Consider the following 24,749-nt stretch of genomic DNA (forward strand, 5'->3'; position numbering starts at 1 on the left):
GGTTCGAGTCCCCGCCTCGGCCGCCATGGCGGATGCGGAGCCGGAGGCTGGGGGCGGCAGCGAGGTTGGTGGCGGCGGCGGTGGCCCGGCTCCTCCGGGCCAGAGCGGCAGCGTCGCACGTGTGGCCCCGCTGGGCCCCGAGCAGCTGCGGCAGGTCCTGGAGCAGGTGACGAAGGCGCAGCCGCCGCCGCCGCCGCCCCCCTTCGTGCTGCAGGACGCGGCGCGGCGGCTGCGGGACGCGGCCCAACAGGCCGCCCTGCAGCGGGGCCGGGGCACCGAGCCCCCGCGCCTGCCGCGCCTGCTCCCGCCCCAGGTGAGGCGTCGGGAGGGACGTGGGGAAACTGAGGCCCGAAGGGGGCCGACGCCCCGCGGCGGGGCTAGCTGCTCGTCCGGGGAGGCCAGTATCCGCCCGCGTTAAGACTCAGGGCGTCCCCAGGCTGAGCTTCTTAGGGACGGCGTTCGGCCCCCACTTGTCACCACCCTGGCATTTTCACCCCAGGAGCCTCACTCTAGGAGCGGTTGCTCACGCTGGGCCCTGTGCCTGGAACGCCCTCGTGCCTTCTCTGCCTTCAGAGCCCTGCTGGGGGCTTTTGCGTGCTCCCTAGCTCTTTTTAAAGGCCTTTCACCGCTCGTTCAGCCTTTGTGGAGCACTTAGAGACCGTGTTCCCAGCACTCCCCACTATGTGCAGGAGGTGAAGCCTTGAACACACTTGATGAAGAACGAACATAAGGCAGGTTCTGGGATTGACGTGGGCTGCTTTAGAGTGGGTGGTCCCGTAGGCCAGACACTGGAGCTGAAACATGAATGAATTAAAAGGAACCAACTTAGCTTTTCAGTTGTAAGGTGCCAAGGCCCAGGCTTGGAACAAAGTTAAGCACAATACACTAATTCGCTGCAGGACTTAACATCCTGGGTGATAGTGACAGATTTGTAACCGCAGTACCCAGCACAGTGCCTGATACACAATGTTTGGAATATGTGAAAGTACTCTGTATACTACAAAACGTCCTTTTCCAGTGGGTTTATTTCCTGGGCCACACACCTTTTGGTTGCTAGGGGAGTGATAACTAGAAGATGGTCGCCCAACTCCGGAAGGTGTAGCATAGCGCCTGAAGCCAGAGGGCCTACACGGTCATCTGTAAAATTCCATCCCATTTCAGCGCTGGGGTTGTAAACAAAATTAGTCTTACCCCAAAATTTTCAAAAGAAGAGAGCTTTTTCCACTAGAAGAAACGGGTTAGGGAATAGAATCAGGAACCTTCACTCGTGAGTTTTTTTGACTGATGTTAGCTGCTTAGGGTTGTATCCAGTTAATCACCAAGACTGGAGAGTTGTCTTGCTAAGGTTTAGGAAGACGAGTGTGATTCTGTCCAGATGCCACACTATCACTATCTAGAGGTGTGACCTTGGGTAACTCAACCTTTTTGGACTTTGGTCTGGGTCAGAAGGCTGCAAGATGCTATCTGGGGGCGGCCATCTGCAAAGCCTCTGCTCTGGGCCAGGCACTGTGCTGGGCCGCTTAGTTTTCAGCAGTGTTTTTGCACCGGCATTTTGCAGGTGGGAAACAAGCTCAGGGAGGTTGTGTGGCTTTGCCTAAGGTCCCTCAGGTGTGGCTGCTCTCCCTAGCCCCTGTACTCTTCACCATACCTTGCTGAATATGGCCACAGCTTTTTGGGTTTGGAATCCAAAAATAACATATTTTTCGTAAAGCAAAAGCAAACTTCATCAAGCTTAGGCAGCATGATGGGATTGTATTTTGTAGCTAATCTAATGGAGACGATATAAATTCTACCTGCAATAATGTACCTTTGCAGCACATTCCACTAATACTCTTTCAGCCCCAGCTGTATCATGGAGGCCACAAAGGCAAACTGGATGCGTACTTTGCCCCTCAGTAGTTTATGAACTAACAGGAGATAAAACAAGACCCAGATAACTTCTAATCAAGGCCAGAAAGCTAAAGATAGTGAAAAAGAACTGAATGTATTTAGAGAAAGGGAGATTGTTCCTGGCTGAGGAGATCAGAAGCAGCTTTGTTGAAGAAGTGGTATCTGAACTAGATTTGAAAGGGTGCATCTGAGTTGAAAATGCAGAAGGGGAGAGGCAGGTTCTGGGGCGGTTGGGGATGCATTTCAAGAACCACAGCAGAAGGCCGAGTGTTCGCTGTGGGGGGTGGTGTGGATCAGAAGCACAGACCAATGGACACACTTGGGTCAGATGGAGGCCGCTGTCTCTCCCCATCCTCCCTCTTCCCCACCCCACAGAAATTTCCAGTTCCATCCAACATGCTGTGCCCCTTTTCATGCATCCGTGCATTTACACATGGATGTGTGCCCTTTTTTACTTGGCAAAAATTCCCAGCCTTCAAAATGCCCCTCAGAGATCACTGCTTCTGGGCAGCCCGCCACCTCTGGGCCGTTCCTGCCTCTTGATTGCACCTGTTGTACCATGATGACATTTTTCCTGTCTGCCTCACCTGTCTGCATTCCTTAGGGAAGCTTGTCTGCCTTCAGAATCATCAGTGGAGCTTTTGAAAGGGCAGATCTTGGGGCCTCACCCCAGGAGATCCGATTCAGCAGGTCTGCAGGGACTGAGGCATGGCAGGGGAAACCGCCCCCATCTCAAGGGTGAGGCTAGGACTTGGCTCCTGTGTATGTATTCCACCCAGAAATACTTAGTTAACATTAGCTGAATTAACTAAACATAACAAAGTATCAAGCATAATACCCACAGGGTAAGCCAGTCAGGATAGAGGATAAATACATTATTAGTCTGGCTTTGCCGCTGTGGTTTTCCTCAAACAGTAGGGTTTTAGTGTATGTATGTATATGTATTCTGTTTTTGTTTTGGGGTTTTGTTGAGACAGGGTCTTTCTTTCTCACCCAGGCTGGACTGATCTCGGCTCACTACAGCCTTGAACTCCCAGGCTCAAATGATCCTCCCACCTCAGCCTCCCAAGTAGCTGGGGCTACATGCATGCACCATCATGCCTGGCTAATTTAAAAATGTTCTGTAGAGACAGGGTCCCACTATGTTGCCCAGGCTGGCCCTGAACTCCTGGCCTCAAGCAATCCTCCCGCCTCAGCATCCCAAAGCACTAGGATTACAGGTGTGACTGGCAGTAAAATGAAAGAGATGGGGTTCTTGAAGGATATGCACAGTCAATCTCGTTGTCATTTGATTCACAAGTAGCCCAGGAGTCGGGGACTCCCAGGGCTATGGTGCCAGCTCTCTACAATTCTTCATTCAAAGTGTTGGCTGACCTCTGCTATTTGTACTAGTATAACAAGAGACAGACGAGAGACACACTCCAGCTTGATCTCAGTGAGGATCTTTATTCTGTCCTGTGTGCCATTTTTGTTGATGCTCCACTGTTTGAGGGTCACACCAGAAGGCTGAGTCCAAAGAGGGCCAGTTGGTGGTCCCAAATAAGTGATTCTCAGCCAAGGGCAGTTTTGCCCCACAGGGGGCACTTGGCAATGTCTTCATTGTCAGGACTCGGGATCACTACTGGCATCTAGTGGGTAGAGGCAGAGATGCTGCTGGGCATCCTCCAGCCACCCATGTCAAAGGATTATGTTCTGAAATGTTGGTTGGGAAATTGTGCTCTGGATGATGAGGTTTGCCTCTTTTTCTCCCTGGAGGAAAATGCTCATTATTTCTGCTCTGTGAGGGCGGGAGCCTTGTTTCTTTTGCTTCCCCGTCCTTCTCCCCTAAGCTGTAAGACAGCTGTTTCCCTGACACCTGTAACAGTGTTTCTGGCACGCGGTCAGTGCTCATAAATATTTGTGGGATGTTATTGAAGGTAGTTCTCCCCTTTGGTAGGTGTTTTGCTATTATAGACAGTGCTGCCTTGAACTTCGTAGAACAGAACATCTTTGTGGCCACCTGTGTGTTTTTTTTATAGAATCCAGGAAATGGAATTACTGGGTCAAAAAGCACATGTATTTGAAATTTTGTTAGATATATTTGTAGAAAGTTGTTGAAGATACTCAGCCCTATGCCTAGGTACATGCCCCTGGAGAAAGTCACACATGTACACACAAACATCGTGAAGATTCAGAGCAGAACTTAGGAACAGAAGGTTGGAAACCACCTGTCCATCACTAGGAGACTGGTGTACTCATACTGCAGAGAAAATGAATCCCTGAGACCCACCCATGTTAATGTGGATAAAATTCACGAAGCAAAATGAAGTAAAGAAACCCAGAAAAGCCCTTTCAAGTTGCAGGAGATGATATCATTTATATAAAGTTTAAAAACATTTCAGAACTGAACTATATATTTTTAGAAATATCTGCGTATGCCATATAAATTTTTAAAAAGCATAAGAATGCTAAACAGCACATTCAGGACAGGGTGAAGAAACAGGCATGCAGGTTGGGCAGTAGGAAGCTGGGTAACATTGTTCCTTATGGCTTTGTTGTGGCTTCCAGAGTTTCATTAAAAACTTTAAAAAACATGGGCCCACATTATGAATTACGTCTGCTTTTAGAGTACTAAAAACTCCAAGCAAAAACACATGGGTAACGCCAGGCACGGTGGTTTATGCCTGTAATCTCAGCACTTTGGGAGGCTGAGGCGGACAGATCATGAGGTCAGGAGTTTGAGACCACCCTGACCAACATGGTGAAACCCCGTCTCTACTAAAAACACAAAAATTAGCCGGGCGTGGTGGCAGGCGCCTGTAATCCGAGCTACTCAGGAGGCTGAGGCAGGAGAATCGCTTGAACCTGGGAGGCAGAGGTTGCACTGAGCTGAGATAGCGCCACTGCATTCCAGCCTGGACGACAGAGCGAGACTCCATCTTAAAAAAAAAAAAATTAGCTGGTCATGGTGGCACACACCTGTGATCCCAGCTATTCAGTAGGCTGAGGCAGGAGAATCGTTTGAACCTGGGAGGTGGAGGTTGCGGTGGCACTCCAGCCTGGGCGACAGAACGAGACTCCATCTCAAAAAAACAAACAAAAAACCAGCCAGGTGTGGTGGCTCACTCCTGTAATCCCAGCACTTTGGGAGGCTGAGGCGGGTGGATCGCCAGAGGTCAGGAGTTTGAGACCAGCCTGAATGGTGAAACCCTGTCTCTACTAAAAATACAAAAATTAGCTGGGGCATGGTGGTACGCGCCTGTAATCCCAGATACTTGGGAGGCTGAGGCAGGAAAATTGCTTGAACTCGCGAGGCGGAGGTTGCAGTGAGCCGAGATAGTGTTGCTCCACTCCAGCCTGGGCGACAGAGCAAGGGTCCGTCTCAAAAGAAAAAGAAGAACCTCACATGGGTAAAACTGTTAAGAAGGCTCTTATCTCTTAACTGGTCATGAAATCAACTTAGTGGATTATGACTAGTATTTTTTAAAAAGTGATGTAGAATAGGGCTAGGCGTGGTGTCTCGCCGGAAATCCCAGCACTTCGGGAGGCCAAGGCAGGTGGATCAATCACTTGACGTCAGGAGTTTGAGACCAGCCTGGCCAACATGGTGAAACCCGTCTCTACCAAAAAATACAAAAATTAGCTGGGTGTGGTGGCAGCTACTCGGGAGGCTGAGATGAGAGAATTGCTCAAACCGGGAGGCAGAGGTTACAGTGAACTGAGATTGTGCCACTGCACTCTAGCCTGGGTGACAGAGTGAGACCCTAATCTTGGAGAAAAAAAAAAAAAAGTGATGTAGAATAGGTACAATCAGCAGGCATTTATATAAGAATGGTAAGTAGTTCCATCAACTTTTTATTTTATTTATGTATACAGATATTTATATACACGTGTACTAGGTCATAATGTAAAATGTATCATTGTGGTCTCTGTTTTTGTTTTTGTTTTTTTCAGATGGAGTCTCACTCTGTTGCCCAGGCTGGAGTGCAGTGGTGCGATCTTAGCTCACTGCAACCTCCTCCCAGGTTCAAGCGATTCTCATGCCTCAGCCTCCTGAGTAGCTGGGACTACAGGAGTGCATCACCACGCCCAGCTCATTTTTGTATTTTTAGTAGAGATGGGGTTTCACCATGTTGGCCAGGTTGGTCTCGAACTCCTGACCTCAAGTAATCGGCCTGCCTTGGCCTCCCAAAGTGCTGGGATTACAGGTGTGAGCCACCAAGCCCAGCTTATATCACTGTGGTCTCTGGTCAGAAAGGTCTGGAAAATACCACCTTACTACAAACACATTACATCAATTTTTATATGTAAGATGTAATTTAGAACAAATGTCAATAATGGGTTTATGACGAGAGTGAAATTGCAGACATGTTGATAAGCACAATGCTTCTTTTCTCTTTCTTGTCTTTCTGTACGTAAGCAACTAGAAGCCATTTGTGTCAAGGTAACATCTGGAGAAACGAAAGGTCAGGAAAGGCCAATGCCCCTACCGACCACAATCCAGCCCCAAACTGCAAGAAAGAGCCAGCTGCCCCGGGGGAACTCCTGCCTGGTGGGGCTCCATATCGCCAGCCCTCAGCTGCTCAGGGTACAGCCGCTTGTGAGAACCGAGCCACAGTCCTGCTTCCTAAGTGACTTACGCCAACCTCCTGCTCAGGGGTTTGTACAGAGACCACTGCCAGCCCTCCAGGTGGTCCCTGCAAAGAGAGTCCCAGCCCCCAAGGCTCCAAATGAACAGGGCTCCATGTTGACCCGTTTGTCTGCCTCTGACCCGCTGACAGTAACATCTCTTTCATCCAGTTCAGCACATCCATTTATTTCCAACTTGCATACCAGACATACTGAGAAACTAAAAAAATCGTTAAAAGTAAAGACACGTTCTGGACGGGTATCTCGACCTCCCAAGTATAAAGCTAAAGATTATAAGTTCATAAAAACAGAGGATTTGGCGGATGGTCATCTGTCAGATTCTGATGATTATTCAGAACTCTGTGTGGAAGAAGACGAAGATCAGAGGGAGAGGCACGCGCTCTTTGACTTATCGAGCTGCTCCCTGAGGCCCAAAAGCTTTAAGTGTCAGACTTGTGAAAAGTCGTATATAGGGAAGGGGGGACTGGCCCGACATTTTAAACTTAACCCAGGCCATGGCCAGCTGGACCCTGAGATGGTGCTGTCTGAGAAAGCCAATGGAAGCACTGTCCGGGGGTGCATGGAGGAAAAGACACTCAGCCTGACCTCCCCGGGGCTGTCCACGCCAGCGGCTCCATGTGAGGGAGGGGCCCGCTCCTGCTTGGTGACGGAGTCAGCATGCAGTGGCCTGCAGGTAATGTTTCTGTCTGGGTATGTGTCTTTTTATTTGGCCATTCTCGGAGTGCTATAAAGAAATACCTGCGACCAGGTATTTTATAAAGAAAAGAGGTTTAGTTGGCTCACGGTTCCACAGACTGTACAGGAAGCATGGTGCTGGCATCTGCTCAGCTTCTGGGAAGGCCTCGGGAAACAGTCACGGTGAAGGCAGAGTGGGAGCAGGCGCCTCATACGGCCACAGCAGGAACAAGGGGCAGGGGAGGGGCCACACACTCATTTATATTTTTGAGATGGATCCTTGCTCTGTCATCCAGGCTGGAGCACAGTGGCCTGATCTTGGCTCACTGCAACATCCACCTCCCCAGTTCAAGTGATTCTCCTGCCTCAGCCTCTCAAGTAGCTGGGATTACAGGCGCCCGCCACCATGCCTGGCTAATTTTTGTATTCTTGGTAGAGATGGGGTTTCACTATGTTGGCCAGGCTGGTCTTGAACTTCTGACCTCAGGTGATCCGCCTGCCTCAGCCTCCCAAAATGCTGAGAGTACAGGTGTGAGCCACCACGTCCGGCTACCATACACTTTTAAACAACCAGATATCATGAGAACTAACTCACTGTCATGCTAAACCAGCCATGAGGGTTCTGCCCCCATGATCCAGCAGTCACCTCCCACCAGGTCCCACCTCTAACTTTGGAGATTACACTTCAACATGAGATTTGGTGGGGACACAGATTCAAACCAAATCAGTCCCAATCCCCGCCCCTGCCTGCTCATCATCCTTACACTGACCTTTACGGTGTCTGATGGGGATTCAGGCGAAGGCTCAAGCGAGACCAGAATCATTCGAGTGGAGGATCTGAGACCCCCACGTTGTCTGCACTGCTGCCAAACAGGCCAGGAGATGTGTGTCTTCTGTGTGCCAGCATGATTTAGTGAGCACGTCTGATGGGAATGCATCCGTCAGCTCTAGGTTTGCTCAGTAAAACCAGTGGCAGTGGGCTCTTGGCTGACGCTGCCATGACAGAGGGTGTTGTTGAGAAAAGGAGTCCCCAGGGGTGCCTCTGGGGTGTCAGCAGCCCCTGGCTGCTTAGCGTGTCCTCTCCCCCTTCTGCCGCTTCTGAAACTCCCAATAAAGTAGGTGTGAGTCGCTATGAATTTGCATTATCACATCAAAAATTTTTTTCTAAAATATTTTATTGAGCCAGATGCAGTGGCTCACACCTGTAATCCCAGCACTTTGGGAGGCTGAGGCGGGTGGATCACCTGAGGTGACGAGTTCGAGACCAGCCTGGCCAACATGATGAAACCCCATCTCTACTAAAAATACAAAATAAGCTGGATATGGTAGCACATGCCTGTAATCCCAACTACTTGAGAGGCTGAGGCCGGAGATTCGCTTGAACTTGTGAGGCAGAGGTTGCAGTGAGCCGAGATCGTGCCATTGCACTCCAGCCTGGGCCTGGGCAACAACAGCGAAACTCCATCTCAAAAAATATATATATATATATATATTATATATATATATATATATATGTACACACACACATATATAGTAGTAAAATACACATAGCATGACATTTACCATCTTAACCATATTTAAGTGTGTGGTTCAGGGGTATTAAATACATTCACAGTGTTGCGCAACCATCACCCCCACACATCTCCAGAACTCTTTTCATCTTCTAAAACTAAAACTCCGAGCTTCACGTTGGGCTAAGTGAAAAAGAAACAAAAACCGAAAACTCTGTCCCTGTAAACACCAACTCTCCATTCCCTTTTCCCCCAACCCTGGCAGCCACTATTCTACTTTCTGTCTTCTATGATTTTGACTACTCTAATTTCCTTGTAGAAGTGGAGTCACAGGATATTCTTCTTTCTGTGGCTGACTTATTTCACTTTGCACGATATCGAAGGTTTATGTTGTAGCAAGTGTCAGAATGTCCTCCCTCTGTAAGACTGAGTAATATCTCCCCGTGTGTACATACCTCATGTTGCTTATTCATCTGTCAATGGGCACTTGGGTTGCTTTCACCTTCTGGCTATTGTGAATGATGCTGCTATGAACAAGGATGTTCAATTACATCTTTGAGACCCTGCTTTCTATTTTTTTTTTTTTTTTTTTTTTTGAGATGGAGTCTCGCTCTGTCACCAGGCTGGAGTGTAGTGGCGCGATCTCAGTTTACTGTAACCTCTGCCTCCCGGGTTCAAGTCGTTCTCCTGCCTCAGCCTCCCGAGTAGCTGGGACTACAGGTGCGAGCCACCACGCCCAGCTAAGTTTTTGTATTTTTAGTAGAGATGGGGTTTCACTATGTTAGCCAGGATGGTCTCGATCTCTTGACCTTGTGATCCACCCGCCTTGGCTGCCCAAAGTGCTGGGATTACAGGCGTGAGCCACCACGCCCGGCCCAATTTCTTTGCGTATATATCCAGAAGTGGAATTGCTAGATTTTAAGTGGAATTATTTTCTTTATTTTCTTTTCAAATTGTTCATTGTTGGTGTTTAGAAATGCAGCTGATTTTGTGTATCTACTTTTTTTTTTTTTTCAGTCTGACTCTGTTGCCCAGGCTGGAGTGCAGTGGTGTGATCTAAGCTCTGCAACCTCTGCCCCCTTGTTTCAAGCAATTCTCCTGCCTCATCCTTTTTAGTAGCTGGAATTACAGGCATGTGCTACCATGCCTGGCTAATTTTTGTACTTTTAGTAGAGACAGGGTTTCGCCGTATTGGCCAGGCTGGTGTCCAATTTCTGGCCTCAAGTGATCTGCCCACCTCAGCCTCCCAAAATGCTGGGATTATAGGCATGAGCCACTGCACCTGGCCTCATTTATTAATTCTATTATTGTGTGTGTGTGTGTGTGTGTGTGTGTAATCTTTAGGCATTTCTACATATAAGATCATATCTGCAAATAGAGATACTTTTACTTCTTTCTTTCCATTTTTTTTTTTTTTGAGACAAAGTTTTGCTCTGTCGCCCAGGCTGGAGTGCAATGGCATAATATCAGCTCACTGCAACCTCCATCTCCTGGGTTCAAGCGATTCTCCTGCCTCAGCCTCCCGAGCAGCTGGGATTACAGGTTCCCGCCATCATGCCCAGCTAATTTTTTGTATTTTTAGTAGAGACAGGGTTTTACCACGTTGGCCAGGCTAGTCTTGAACTCCTGACCTCAGGTGATCTGCCTGCCTCGGCCTCCCAAAGTGCTAGGATTACAGGCGTGAGCCATTGTGCCCGGCCTCAGATTTTCTACTTCTTTGTGATTTAGTTTTGGCAGGTTTTGTGTACGTAGGAATTTGTCCATTTCATTTAGGTTATTCATGTTGTTCAGTAGTTTGTAGTATTTAGTATTCTATTATAATTCTTTTTTTTATTTTTATTATTATTTTTTGAGACGGAGGTTTGCTCTTGTTGCCCAGGCTGGAGTGCAATGGCATGATCTCGACTCACTGCAACTTCTGCCTCTTGGATTCAAGGGATTCTTCTGCCTCAGCCTCCCTAGTAGCTGAGATTACAAGCATCTGCCACCCTGCCCAGCTAAGTTTTTGTATTTTTAGTAGAGTCGGGGTTTTACTATGTTGGCCAAGCTAGTCTCAAACTCCTGACCTCAGGCAATCCACCTGCCTCAGTCCCCGAAAGTGCTGGCATTACAGGCATGAGCCACTGCTCCCCGCTCTTTTTTTTTGGAGATAGAGTCTCACTCTGTTGCCCTGGCTGGAGTGCAGTGGTGCGATTTCAGCTCACTGCAACCTCCACCTCCTGGGTTCCAGTGATTCTTCTGCCTCAGCCTTTAGGCGTGCACCACCACACCTGGACAATTTTTGTAATTTTAGTAGAGACAGGGTTTCACCATGTTGTCTAGGCTGGTCTCAAACTCCTGACCTCAGGTGATCCACCCGCCTTGGCCTCCCAGAGTGCTGGGATTACAGGCATGAGCCATCGGGCACACCTGGCCTTTATTTTATTTTTCTACATTATTATTCCTATTTTCAGAGGAGGGAATTGTTAGGGAATGAGGAAATAGGACATGAGGACAAGGCCAGATCTAGGGTTCTCTTCAAAAGCCATGTAGATGCATGGAGACAGAAAGTAGACTGGTGGCTACCAGGGCCTGTCGGGAGGGAGGAAGGAGGAGTGACTGCTAATGGGTACAGTTTCTGAGCTGGTGAAACTGTGTTGGAATTAGATAGTGGTGATGGTTACAGAATTTCACAAATATTTTATATCCACTGAATTATATACTTTCAAAGGATGAATTTTATGGTATTTTAAATCTATCCAGTAAAATAATTTAAAAGTTTAAAAAGTCATGGATAAGTAATGAATTAGGAACAAAATTCAGGTCAGGTTTTAAGATGACAGTCACATCAGAGAAATCTTTTTTTTTTTTTTTTTTTTTTTTGAGACAGAGTTTCCCTCTTGTCACCCAGGCTGGAGTGCAGTGGCACGCTCTCAGCTCAATGTAACATCCGCCTCCCAGGTTCAAGTGATTCTCCTGCCTTAGCCTCCCAAGTAGCTGGAATTACAGGCTCTTGCCACCACGCCCAGCTATTTTTTTGTATTTTTTAGTAGAGATGGGGTTTCACCATGTTGTCCAGGCTGGTCTTGAACTCCTGACCTCAGGTGATCCACCCGTCTCGGCCTCCCAAAGTGCTGGCATTACAGGCGTGAGCCACCGCGCCCAGCTCCAGAGAAGTCTTTTGTTTCATTTTGGTCAACATCCCAGGATTACAGTTTGCTACCCCAGATTTACACAGGCTAGCTAATATAAAGATATAGATATAGATATAGGTATAGATTTTTTTTTTTGAGACAGGGTCTTACTCTGTCACAGTGGTGCAACCATGGTTCACTGCTGCTTCAATCTCCAGGGCTCAAGTGATCCTCCCAACTCTCGAGCACCACCATGCCTGGCTAATTTGTGTGTGTGTGTGTGTGTGTGTGTGTGTGTGTGTGTGTGTGTGTGTATCAGGTCACTTGCTCTGTTGCCCGGGCTGGAGTGCAGTGGTGTAATCATGGCTCACTGCAGCCTCAACCTCCTGGGCTCAAGGAGTCCTCCCACTTCAGCCTCCCAAGTAGCTGGGATTACAGAACACACCACCAGGCCTGGCTAGTTTTCGTATGTTTGTAGAGATAGGGTTTTACCATGTTGTAGAGGCTGGTCTCAAACTTCTGGGCTCAAGCAGTCCTTTTGCCTCGGCCTCCCAAAGTGCTGAGATTACAGGCATGAGCCACTGTGCCTGGCCAATTTTTTTTTTAACTTAATTTTTTTTTGTAGAGATGGAGTCTCACTATATTGCCCAGGCTGGTCTCCAACTTGTGGGCTCAAGTGATCCTCCTGCCTTGGCCTCCCAAAGTGCTGGGATTACAGGGGTGAGCCACTGCACCCAGCCTACCTAGCTAATATTGATCCTGTGTCCAAAAGTGATATTTTGTTGGGAACATTTAAGATGCATTGATTGTAGTTAATATGTCTTGATTATGTGAAGAAGAAATAATTTAGCAAGTTCATTGCTTTTGACTTGACATCTTTCTGCTTTAAGGCTTTCATGGCAGGAAAGGAGGGAGGGCAGCAAGAGTTGAAAAACTGCCTGTGGGGTACTGTGTTCACTACTTGTGCCTCAGCATGATACAGTATACCCATGTAACAAACCTGCACGTGTACCTCCAAATCCAAAATTTAAACAAACAGGTTTTTTTTTTTCTTTTTTTTTTTTTTTTGAGACAGAGTTTCACTCTGTCACCCAGGCTGGAGTGCAGTGGCGCCATCTTGGCTCACTGCAATCTCCGCCTCCCAGGTTCAGGTGATTCTCCTGCTTCAGCCTCCCAAGTAGCCAGGGCTACAGGCACGCGCCACCACGCCTGGCTAATTTTTTGTATTCTTAGTAGAGATGGGGTTTCACCATGCTGGCCAGGTTGGTCTCAAACTCCTAACCTCAAACGATCCACCCGCCTTGGGGTCCCAAAGTGCTGGGATTTCAGGCGTGAGCCACGGCGCCCGGCCACTGAAAGGTTTTTATGGGGTATATAAAGCATGCTTGTTTTATTTTACTTTTGGGTGTGCCACACTGTCTAGAATGGTCAGTCTGTAGACGTTGAAGAGACATTGCCATCTGAACCAGAAAATGGAGCTCTTTTGGGATCAGAGAGATACCAAGGACCTAGAAGACGCACATGCTCAGAGACCCCTGCAGAGTCCTGCACAGCTGTCCTCCAGCAGAGAAGAGCCGCTCAGCTACCTGGTGGCCCTGCTGCGGCAGGGGAGCAGAGGGTGTCGCCAAGCAAAGCCAGGCTCAAGGAGGTACCTCACTCTTAAACCCTGCGCTTGAAACCCGTGTCTTTAGCATGAATGTGGCAATTTACTATCAGTTTCTGAATCACCTAAACAGTTCACCTGAAATGTCATTGCATTAAGTGTGTGATGATGCCAAGGACAGTAATATCTGAACTAATTCATACTCTTACCTGTTTAAAGTGACTATACGGCCTTTGGTGTAGCTCCAAAAGCTGCTTTACTTGATAAGTTTTGGAATAATTATAACCTGTGTTTATATGGAAGCAGTTTAGAAAACAACGGAAGTGGTTTTCAAGACCATTCTTTTTTTAGACAGAGTCTCACACTGTCACCCAGGCTGGAGTGGTGCCATCCCGGCTCACTGCGCTCCTCCACCTCCCGGGTTCAAGCGATTCTCCTTCCTTAGCCTCCTGGGTAGCTTGGATTACAGGCACCTGCCAACCACACCCAGCTAATTTTTGTATTTTTAGTAGAAATAGGGTTTCACCTTGTTGGTCAGGCTGATGTCAAACTTCTGACCTCGTGATCCGCCCACCTCGGCCTCCCAAAGTGCTGGGATTACAGGCATGAGCCACCATGCCCGGCCTTCAGAACCATTCTTGACTTACAGATGATAATTTCTCCAGAAATGGATATTAATTTATACATTTACTGGGTGTCCATCAAGTGTCAGTCCCTGTTCTAGGGATGGAGGGGACAGTGTGCACAAGATAGACAGGGCTCTGCTCTTAGGGGAGAAACAGGACAGTCAAACCAGTCATCTGCCAAAACTGTCAGTTGAGGCCGGGCACGGTGGCTCACGCCTGTAATCCCAGCACTTTGGGAGGCCGAGGCAGGCGGATCACCTGAAGTCAGGAGTTCAAGACCAGCCTGACCAACATAGTGAAACCCCGTCTCTACTAAAAATACAAAAATTAGCTGGGCGTGGTGGCAGGCGCCTGTAATCCCAGCCACTGGGGAGGCTGAGGGAGGAGAATCCCTTGAACCCAGGAGGCGGAGGTTGCAGTGAGCCAAGATCATGCCATTGCACTCCAGCCTGGGGGACAACAACGAGACTTCGTCTCAAAAAAACAAAACAAAACAGAACAAAAACAAAAAAAACTGTCAGTTGAACCTAAGTGTTAAGCAGAAAATTGTGGAGTTTCCCTGTCTGCTGTTATTAAGCTCATACAGAATTTAGGTCAGTCCATGAAAAGGTAATATCCCATATTCCCACCTTCTCCCACTTCCTGTGGAATTGAAAGTCAGCTGGTCACTTCTTTCAAAAGGTTTTTGAAAGTCTTAATTAAACATTTTTGTCTGACAGTGAAAAGATTTTTCTGTGGCTTTTCTGCTTGTTTTGCGAGCATCTGTGGCCCTCCTCTGAAGCCCTTCCAGCCCTTCCAGGCCTTTGCAGCTCCTACTCAATCTCTTGCTCTCTCCCTAAATGCCGATGTGTTTTTTTTGGGTTTTTTTTTTTTTTTTTTTTTTTGAGAGAGGGTCTCATTCTGTCACCCAGGAGTGCAGTGGCTCAATCATGGCTCACTGCAGCCTCCACCTCCCAGGCTCAATTGATCTTCCTGCATCAGCCTCCCAAGTAGCTGGGCCCACAGGCGCACACCCCCACACCCAGCTAGTTTTTAATTTTTTTAGAGACAGGGTCTCATGTCGTCCAAGCTGGTCTCGAACTCCTAGCCTGAAGTAATCCTCCTGGCTTGGCCTCCCAAATTGCAGGGATTACAGGCGTGAGCCACTGCATCTGGCCTTCTAAGCACTGATCTTGTGACCTCCCTGGACCTTGGAAGACTCCCTGTTTCTAGGACTTCCTCAGCTTCCCCCTCACTTTATTGCTTCCCTGGGGATCTCACCGTCCTCCTGGTTTCCCAGGCCTTCTTCCCTCTACAGACTCCCACGCTTCCTGTTCAGACTTCTGTGGTGCCTCAGATCTCTTCATTGAAACATCTCCACCTGACTGTCCTGTGAACCCCTCTGCCTTTCATGTCTGAGCAGGGCCCACAGGCTGGCTTTCTGTCCACCCCTGCATTGTCAGGGGCCGCTTCGCCTACCCCAGGCTCAAGCTGGGAACCCAGAGCCATTCTTGACTTTCTCCTTCACTCACCCCTCCCCATGTCCTGTGGTCGCTAAGCCTGGAGGGCTGTGCCCTCCCCTCATCTCCCTCCCCTGCCACCCACATCCCTCTCCTTACCTGAGTCCTCATCTTTTCTTGCCTGTACTTTGCGGGTAGTCTTGACTGCCTGCCAGGCTTCCAGCCCTGCCCCATCCTCTGCACCACCACCCGAGGCACCTTCCTAAAACCTCTCTCCACAGCTGCCTGGAGAAGGGAATCCAAACCCTTTGGCCCCTCTCAGCCTGGGCCTGGGTTGCCTTTCAGCCCTTCTGGCCTGCCCGTCTCCAGGCGCCGCCTCCAGCTGTGCCGCCCCCTCACCTGAGCATGCGGCACAGCCTGGGTGAGTCCTGGAGGGCAGGACACATATCTCCTTATCACCATGTCCTTATTCCAGGGCCTGTGCCCGGGACAGTGCCCAGAGCTTGTCATGGGGGACCCAGAATGGATCATAGTACTTCATTAAGGAGCAAACAAGTGAAATAGTTAATAAAGCAGAATGTTTAGTTACTTGGTCACTGAAATTTTTGGAGAACTTTCTGTTTTTTTATGTTGTATATTGCACCAACTTGTTGGCTATTGGGAAATTCTTGCGGGACATTCAAAGGCATGAAACGCTTTCCCTTGGTAGTTCCTCCAGCAGTGTGACCGGGAGGATCTGGTGGAATTGGCTCTACCTCAGCTGGCTCAGGTTGTGACTGTGTATGAGTTTCTTCTGATGAAGGTGAGTACTCTTAGTGTTTCTAAATGATAGCGAGATGATTAGAAGTTATTTAGAAATAATATTATTATTTATTAATTATTTTTCAATAGCCTGCATAGTTGTTAATTTTATTTTTGAGACAGGGTCTTGCTCTGTCACCCAGCTAGAGTGCAGTGGCGCCATCATAGCTCTCTGCAGCCTCAAACTGCTGGGCTCCAGCAATCCTTCCACCTCAGCCTTCCAAGTAGCTGGGACTACAGGCATGCACCATCATACCCGGCTAATTTTTAATTTATTTAAAAAACTTTTTTTTGTAGAGATGGGATCTAGCTTTGTTGCCCAGGCTGGTCTCAAACTCCTGGCCTCAAATAATCCTCCTGCCTCGGCCTCCCAAAGTGATGGGATTATAGGTGTGAGCTACCGTGCCCAGCTCATAGTTGTTTCGGAAAGAGCCAGGCCATTTGGAATCGTTTTCCTTTTCCAGGACAGCTGAAGTGAGCCTGCTGGTCACACACCGTGCCTGGTGTGGGGGCCGCTGCCTGGGTAGCTGGGTGTCTCGGGCAGGTGCCTGTTCACTCCCTTGACTTTTAACTTGGTACGGGAGGAATGGAAGTGGCAGCCACAAATAATGGCCATCCTAGGCTCTCCTGGAGCCCACTCGCCCCAGCTGGCCTCTTCTGCCCGGGGCTCTGCTCCCTCTGAGCCCACTCTGAGGCTGCAGCCCAGGCTGCCTGTGCCCCACACTCCCTCCGGAGCTGACAGTCCAGCCGGGGCTCAGGGCCTTTCTGCCTTCCCTTCCCACCCTGTCCAGGAGCTCACCCGTGCCCTACATGGCCCCCACCCAAGGCTTGTTTGTTTCTTGGGCTGCTCCTCCCATGGCCGTCCTGGCTTGTCTGGACCATGTGGGGTACACAGTAGGTGCTCACTGGGGACTGAAGGAAACACACACCACTGAGGGCTGCTGAGGGGTTAAGGAACCGAAACTTTGTTTAGATTTTCTTCTGTATTTTCCATATCAGTGCCTCGAGTTTAAACTTTTTTTTTGGTCTTTATCTTCACGAAGGTTGAAAAAGATCATCTAGCAAAGCCTTTTTTCCCAGCTATATATAAGGAATTTGAAGAATTGCATAAAATGGTTAAGAAAATGTGCCAAGATTACCTCAGTAGTTCTGGTCTGTGTTCCCAGGAGACCCTGGAAATAAACAATGATAAGGTAACAATCTCCCATGGCAGAAAGAGTTTTGCTCATAGAGTTAGCCAGAAGAAAGAGGGGCCAGGTGCAGTGGCTTATGCTTGTAGTCCCAGTGCTTTGGGAGACTGAGGCAGGTGGATCACTTGAGGTCAGGAGTTTGAGACCAGCCTAGCCAACATGACAAAAGTAAGTCTCTACTAAAAATACAAAAATTAGCTGGGCATGGTGGCACATGCAATTCCAGTTATTCAGGAAGCTGAGGCACAAGAATCGTTTGAACCTAGGAGGCGGAGGTTGCAGTGAGCTGAGATTGCACCATTGCCCTCCAGCCTGGGTGACAGAGACTCTGTCTCAAAAAAAAACTCCGTGTATGAAGGAGAATGTTTTAGTAATGACATTTTCCTATTCGACTTCATTTTAGCTTTTTCCCATCAAGTGAAAATTTTTTTTCTTTTTGTTTTTTTTTGGGAGATGGCGTCTTGCTCTGTCGCCCAGGCTAGAGTGCAGTGGTGTGATCTCAGCTCACTGTAACCGCCGCCTCCCAGGTTCAAGCAATTCTCCTGCCTCTGCCTCCCAAGTAGCTGGGATTAGAGGCGCACGCCACCACGCCCGGCTGATTTTTTGTATTTTAGTAGAGACAGGGTCTCACCGTGTTGCCCAGGCTGGTCTCGAACTCCTGAGCTCAGGCAGTCTGCCTGCCTCAGCCTCCTGAAGTGCTAGCATTACAGGTGTGAGCCACCACACCTGGTCCCCAGTTTTTTTTTTCTTTTTTTTTTGAGACGGAGTCTCACTCTGTTGCCCAGGCTGGAGTGCAGTGGCACGATCTCGGCTCACTGCAAGCTCCGCCTCCCAGGTTCACGCCATTGTCCTGCCTCAGCCTCCCGAGTAGCTGGGACTACAGGCGCCCACCAAGATGCCCAGCTAGTTTTTTGTATTTTTAGTAGAGACGGGGTTTCACCATGTTAGGATGGTCTCGATCTCCTGACCTTGTGATCCACCCACCTCGGCCCCCCAAAGTGCTGGGATTACAAGCATGAGCCACCACGCCCGGCCTTTTTTTTCTTAAAGCAATAAATGCTTTTCCAGAAAACTCAAAAATGAAGATAAGCTAAAAGAAAATGGAAAACACCATAATCTTCCCACTCACTGATGATCAGAGTTAAAACCTCAGGTATCATTTTCTTCTTTTTTTTTTTGTTTTGAAACAGGGCTTCCCTCTGTCTCCCAGACTGCAATGCAGTGGCACAATCACAGCTCACCGCAGCCTCAACCTCCCGGTCCCAAACAATCCCCCCACATAAGCCTCCTGAGTAGCTACAGCTGTGTCACCATGCCCAGCTAATTTTTAAATTTTTCGTAGAGAAGGGGTCTCGCTATGTTGTCCACTCTGGTCTTGAACTCCAGGGCTCAAGTGATCCTCCCTTCTTGGCCTCCCAAAGTGCTGGGATTACAGGCATGAACCACCACGCCCGGCCCTGTTTTCTTCCTTATGTGGGTTTTTGGGGATAGATTATGTAGGGGCCATTCATTTTTATTTGTGGTGGTTCCGACACAGTTCTCATTTCAGTGTCATTGTTACTATCAAATTGCCTTTAGCTACATTGGATTTTTTTGGGTGTTTTTGTTTTTTTGAGACAGAGTCTCGCTGTCACCCAGGCTTGAGTGCAATGGTGCCATCTTGGCTCACTGCAATCTCCCCTCCTGGGTTCAAGCGATTCTCCCACCTCAGCCTCCCGAGTAGCTGGGACTGCAGGTGTGCACAACCATGCCCAGCTAATTTTTGTATTTTTAGTAGAGACAGGGTTTCACTGTATTGGCCGGGCTGGTCTCGAACTCCTGACCTCAAGTGATCCACCCACCTCAGCCTTCCAAAGTGCTGGGATTACAGGCATAAGCCACCATGCCCTGCCTTATTTTCTGAATTATATATGATGAAAATGTAAAAGGTTTTTGCTAAGCCTCATGTAGATGCCCTTCACAGCAGTCACCTGTGTGTTTTTTAAACTCTTGAGTTTAGCAAGTGTGGGTATCATCCTGCTGTGAAGCAGAACTCGGCACACACACACACTGTACATGCCCTACAGAATCCGGCTTTTTAAGCAGCTCAGACTGTGCCGTCGCCTCTTGGTAGCATGACAGTGGCTCAGTTTGTGAGGGGACACCATCCAGGTTGGTCTGCGCAGAACCCATATGGCCCGTTTTCTCCTTTAACCTTGTTCTGCCGCCCTTCCTGCTGTGCTCACCCCCATCTCATGCTCTGTGGGGTTCTCTTTATAACATCCATGTAGAAATGATAACAGCTGTCTCTCAACACTTTCACATCTGGTGTTTTACATAGGCATTGCACATGGAGTCAAATCTCTTCTTCACAAAAGCCTTTCCAGGTAGCTGTAATCTCTTGTCTGGATAAGTCAGGGAGATGGACAAGGGAGACTCAGGAGATGGTGGCTCACCAAGATCGCCCAGGCTGTGGGCAGAGAAGCTGGGATCCAGCTCAGGCCCCCAAACCCATGCCTTTTTACCAGCTGGGGAGGGAGATCTGGGTGTGGGATGGGCGGGATCGTTTTTCTGAAGAGACCAGTGAGAAGTCAGTAAAGGAGGGATAGTGGGAAAGAAAGTTACCGTGGTATCAGCTAACATTATTAAGCTTGTGATAGCGTTAAAGAGAGTGTTTTAAATGTTTTGTAAAGACTGTTCTGGGCTGAGCACGGTGGCTCACGCCTGTAATCCCAACACTTTGGGAGGCTGAGGCGGGCGGATCACTTGAGGCCAGGAGTTCAAGACCAGCCTGGCCAACATGGTGAAACTCTGTCTCTACTAAAAATACAAAAATTAGCCAGGCATGGTGGTACATGCCTGTAATCCCAGCTACTCAGGCGGCTAAAGCAGGAGAATCACTTGAATCTGGGAGGCGGAGGTTGCAGTGAGCCAAGATCATGCCACTGCACTCCATCCTGAGCGACAGAGCAAGACTGTCTCAGAAAAAAAAAAAAAAAAAAGATGGGTCTCCTCCTCTAAATTGTGCTCACATAGAACCTTCTAGTTTTTATAATCCATTTTTATCATCAGCTAGTCCATCTAACATTATATTGATCTTCATCTTTCTCATTGTTGAGATAGTATCTCACAGTAGGTGAGGAACTTTGTAGATTTAATTCTATGAAGTCGTTTAATTCTTGCATGTGAATGTGCTTCTGGGGGTGTGTGCTGTTTGGGTGAAGTTTATTCTCTTGGCCCATTTCTTTTCAGGTTGCTGAGTCATTAGGAATCACAGAATTCCTACAGAAGAAAGAAATACACCCAGACAACCTTGGACCCGAGCACCTCAGCCGAGACATGGATGGGGAGCAGCCAGAGGGAGCCGGCAGTGAGAAGAGGGAACATGAGGTGGGCACAGCTGAAGTGGGTGCCAGGTGACTGTGCACGGTGAATTAGCGTGGTTTGGCTTCTTCCATTCACACCAGGAAGAGGAGGTACAGGTTTGCCTGTTTCTTCCTATTCTAGCTGATTGGGTCTTCTCTTCACAGGCTGCGGAGGAGGGACTGGCGTCGGTGAAAAGGCCCAGAAGAGAAGCCCTGTCCAACGATACCACTGAATCTCTTGCTGCCAACAGCAGAGGCCGGGAGAAGCCCAGGCCCTTGCATGCTTTGGCCACTGGTGAGGGTAAAATGCTGTTTGTGGGGTGTATCCATGGCCTGGCAGCCCTGCTGACATGCACAGATGTTCCCAGGATTGCCACTTTTCAGGTTGGGTGACCTGTGCTGGATTTAAGGGGACCCTCTGGTTTCTCAAGTTTCATTCCAGCCTCCCAGTGTTCTATCATTCCAGATTCATTCCCTGCGAGTCTTGGGGTCTTCAGGGTTTTCTAGAGTGCTTTGTTAAAATGGAGAGCCACAGGCCAGGTGCAGTGGCTCACGCCTATAATCCCAGCACTTTGGGAGGCTGAGGCGGGCGGATCACCTGACGTCGGGAGTTCGAGACCAGCCTGGCCAACATAGCAAAACCCCGTCTCTACTAAAAATACAAAAAAACTAGCTGGGCGTGGTGGCGTGTGCCTGTAATCCCAGCTACTTCGGAGGCTGAGGCATGAGAATTGCTTGAACCTGGGAGGCAGGAGGTTGCAGTGAGCCGAGATGGCACCACTGCACTCCAGCCTGGGTGACAGAGTGAGACTCCATCTCAAAAAAACACAAAAAAGGAGAACCACCAAGTGGTGGTAAGCAGGCTATACCAGGAGGGTCCCAAGAGGTTAGGCTGCGATGCGTCCCAACGACACATCCATCTACGGCTTGGCTTTCACGAGACTTCGCTGGACATGCCAGCTGAGATTTAACATTTGAAAACAAGATAGGTTCTGGCTTTTATTCTGGCTCTAGCCAGAACCTATCAACTAGGCACTTAAAAATTATATATATAAATTTTTTTTTGAGACAGGAGTCACACTTTGTCGCCCAGGCTGGAGTGCAGTGGCACAATCTCGGCTCACTGCAACCTCTACCTCCTGGGTTCAAGCAATTCTCCCGACTCAGCCTCCCCAGTAGCTGGGATTACAGGCACCCGCCATCATGCCCGGCTAATTTTTTTTTGTATTTTTATAGAGATGGGGTTTTATAATTTTGGTCAGGCTGGTCTGAAACTCCTGACCGCAGGTGATCTGCCCACCTCGGCCTCCCAAAGTGCTGGGATTACAGGCGTGAGCCACTACGCCAGACTTTTTTTTTTTTTTTTTTTTTTGAGACGGAGTCTCTCTCTGTCAGCCAGGCTGGAGTGCAATGGCGTGATCTCTGCTCACTGCAACCTCTGCCTCCCAGGCTCAAGCAATTCTCCTGCCTCAGCCTCTTGAGTAGCTGGGATTACAGGCACCCACCACCACATCTGGCTAATTTTTGTATTTTTAGTAGAGACAGGGTTTCCCCATGTTGGCCAGGCTGATCTTGAACTGCTGACCTCAAATGATCTGCCCGCCTCAGCCTCCCAAAGTGCTAGGATTACAGGCGTGAGCAGCCACCGTGCCCAGCCTGATGGTGATTCTTAATTGGGGCATGTGTGGGAATTACCTGGGGAGGTTATTGTGAAATACAGGGGCCTGGACCTCTGGGAATTCCAGGTCTGCCGATAGAGTTGTTGGGAGGGTGTGGATATGAGTATTTGGAAAGGCCTCTTTGGGCGATTCTCCAGCTCACTCTGATGAAGAACCACCAATCATTCATTCAGTGTTGGCATAAAATCACTGTTGCTGGGTGTGGTGGCTCATGCCTGTAATCCCAGCACTTTGGGAGGCTGAGTTGGGTGGATCACAAGGTGAGGAGTTTGAGACCAGCCTGACCTACATGGTAAAACCCTGTCTCTACTAAAAATACAAAAATTAGCTGGGCATGGTGGCACACGCCTGTAATCCCAGCTATCAGGAGGCTGAGGCAGGAGAATTGCTTGAACCCAGGAGGTGGAGGCTGCAGTGAGCTGAAATTGTGCCACTGCACTCCAGCCTGGGTGAAGAGCGAGACTCCATCTCAAAAAAAAAAAAAAAAAAGCACACTGTCGAATGGCTCTTAGAGCGTATTTTTAATACAAAATCTGTCTTTGTGAATAGAGAATAGAGACGTATTTTTTAAAATTGCTACCAATCTCAAGGAGCAAGGAGCATCGATGCTTTGACTTTTCTGCAGGGCAGGTGACTTGGCCTAGTTGGTTTTGGGTGGTGAGTGCAGTGAGTGGGCCATGACACAGTACATGCCATGTTCACCTGTTTCCCAAAATGTTTAGGTTTTTCCCCTCCAGTAAATGTGACTGTCTCTCCCCGTTCTGAAGAAAGCCATACAACGACGGTTTCTGGTGGCAATGGGAGCGTGTTCCAGGCGGGCCCGCAGCTTCAGGCACTGGCTAACTTAGAAGCCAGGAGTGGGTCTATAGGTGCTGCTCTCTCATCCCGGGATGTCAGTGGGCTGCCTCTTTATGCTCGGTCAGGAGAGCCTGGGAGGCTGACCCAGGCACAGGTGGCAGCGTTTCCTGGAGAGAATGCTTTGGAACACTCTTCAGACCAGGACACCTGGGACAGCCTGAGGAGCCCGGGTTTCTGCAGCACTTTGTCATCTGGTGGTGGAGCAGAGTCCCTGCCGCCTGGGGGGCCTGGACATGCAGAGGCAGGACACCTCGGCAAGGTTTGTGACTTCCACCTGAACCACCAGCAGCCCAGCCCCAGCAGCATCCTGCCTACAGAGGTTGCAGCCCCTCCGCTTGAGAAAATTTTGTCTGTGGATAGCGTGGCAGTGGACTGTGCCTACAGGACTGTGCCCAAGCCGGGGCCTCAGCCTGGCCCACATGGATCACTGTTGACTGAAGGGCATCTCAGAAGCCTTTCGGGGGACTTGAACCGGTTCCCCTGTGGGATGGACGTGCACTCTGGCCAGAGAGAACTGGAGAGCGTGGTTGCTGTCGGCGAAGCCATGGCTTTTGAAATTTCCCATGGGAGCCATGAGTTACTGTCTCAGGGACAGAAGCAGATTTTCATTCAGACTTCCGATGGGCTTATCTTGTCCCCTCCAGGTACAATAGTGTCTCAGGAGGAGGACATTGTCATGGTGACTGATGCAGAGGGGCGTGCCCTGCAGATGGGCCCACCAGAAGGAGTTCCTCTAGAAGCTGTGGAGTCGCTCGTCACCGTGGAGCCAGAGCCCTCACAGCGAAGTGGAGTCAGATCCTAGATTTGTCTGATTTTATCCAGAGAAAGTCTATGGCAAGCAATGTATATTTTTCTAATGTGAATATTGCACAGATGAACCTTTTATTTATAAAGAATAATGTCTTTCTACCCTGCTGTCTACATTTTTCTATGGAGCTTGTCATAATAATAGCAGATGTTACCTGATCAGGAATCCCTGTAGCGCGTCTGACGCTCATGAGTTTTTCATGATGGTGATGAGTAGCACTACACTGTCACCTGATGATTGGCCCTGCTCCATTTCCCTTCTTTCCTGGGAGATATGCTGCTTTTCCACCAGACTTGCTCCATACTAGAAGCTTCTTTTCGGTTCAATTAAAAAGAAAATAAGCTAGTCATTCTGGGCAGCATTTTATTGATAGAAGGGGAAAAAAGTCATTTCTACTTGCATGACTTTTTAAATTAAATTAAATTAATTATTTTCAAGACCAAGTCTCACTCTGTAGCCCAAGCTGGAGTGCAGTGGCGTGATCTCGGCTCACTGCAACCTCTGCCGCCTGGGCTCAAGCGATTCTCGTGCCTCAGCCTCCTGAGTAGCTGGGACTACAGGAGCACGCCACCACGGCCGGCTA

General features: G+C 48.8%; 1 protein-coding gene across 5 annotated transcripts; it reads left to right on the forward strand.

Annotated features, from left to right (window-relative positions):
• Positions 1–24,268, forward strand: ZNF839 (zinc finger protein 839). 5 transcript variants are annotated; one of them, XM_054449319.2, is made up of 8 exons: positions 1–313; positions 6,290–7,192; positions 13,242–13,466; positions 16,196–16,288; positions 17,331–17,480; positions 20,709–20,846; positions 20,987–21,116; positions 23,223–24,268. In XM_054449319.2, exons 1-8 carry the CDS (start codon positions 26–28, stop codon positions 24,158–24,160), a joined length of 2,865 nt encoding a protein of 954 aa, XP_054305294.2. In that variant the 5' UTR covers positions 1–25; the 3' UTR covers positions 24,161–24,268. The 5 variants fall into 5 exon arrangements, with proteins under 5 accessions (XP_054305294.2, XP_054305295.2, XP_063508145.1 ...); XM_063652076.1 differs by having other exon boundaries at positions 6–313; positions 6,297–7,192; XM_054449320.2 differs by lacking the exon at positions 17,331–17,480.
• Positions 24,269–24,749: the final 481 nt, after the last annotated feature.

Source organism: Pongo pygmaeus, chromosome 15 (genome assembly GCF_028885625.2).
Source record: "Pongo pygmaeus isolate AG05252 chromosome 15, NHGRI_mPonPyg2-v2.0_pri, whole genome shotgun sequence".
NCBI classification, from domain to species: Eukaryota; Metazoa; Chordata; class Mammalia; order Primates; family Hominidae; genus Pongo; species Pongo pygmaeus.

Bases quoted from the DNA above. Each gene is read 5' to 3' on its own strand.
- ZNF839 (XM_054449319.2), top strand. From the start codon at position 26: ATGGCGGATGCGGAGCCGGAGGCTGGGGGCGGCAGCGAGGTTGGTGGC. The intron at 7,193-13,241 runs GTAATGTTTCTG...CACACTGTCTAG, and splicing joins CAGCATGCAGTGGCCTGCAG to AATGGTCAGTCTGTAGACGT. The intron at 21,117-23,222 runs GTGAGGGTAAAA...CAAAATGTTTAG, and splicing joins CTTGCATGCTTTGGCCACTG to GTTTTTCCCCTCCAGTAAAT.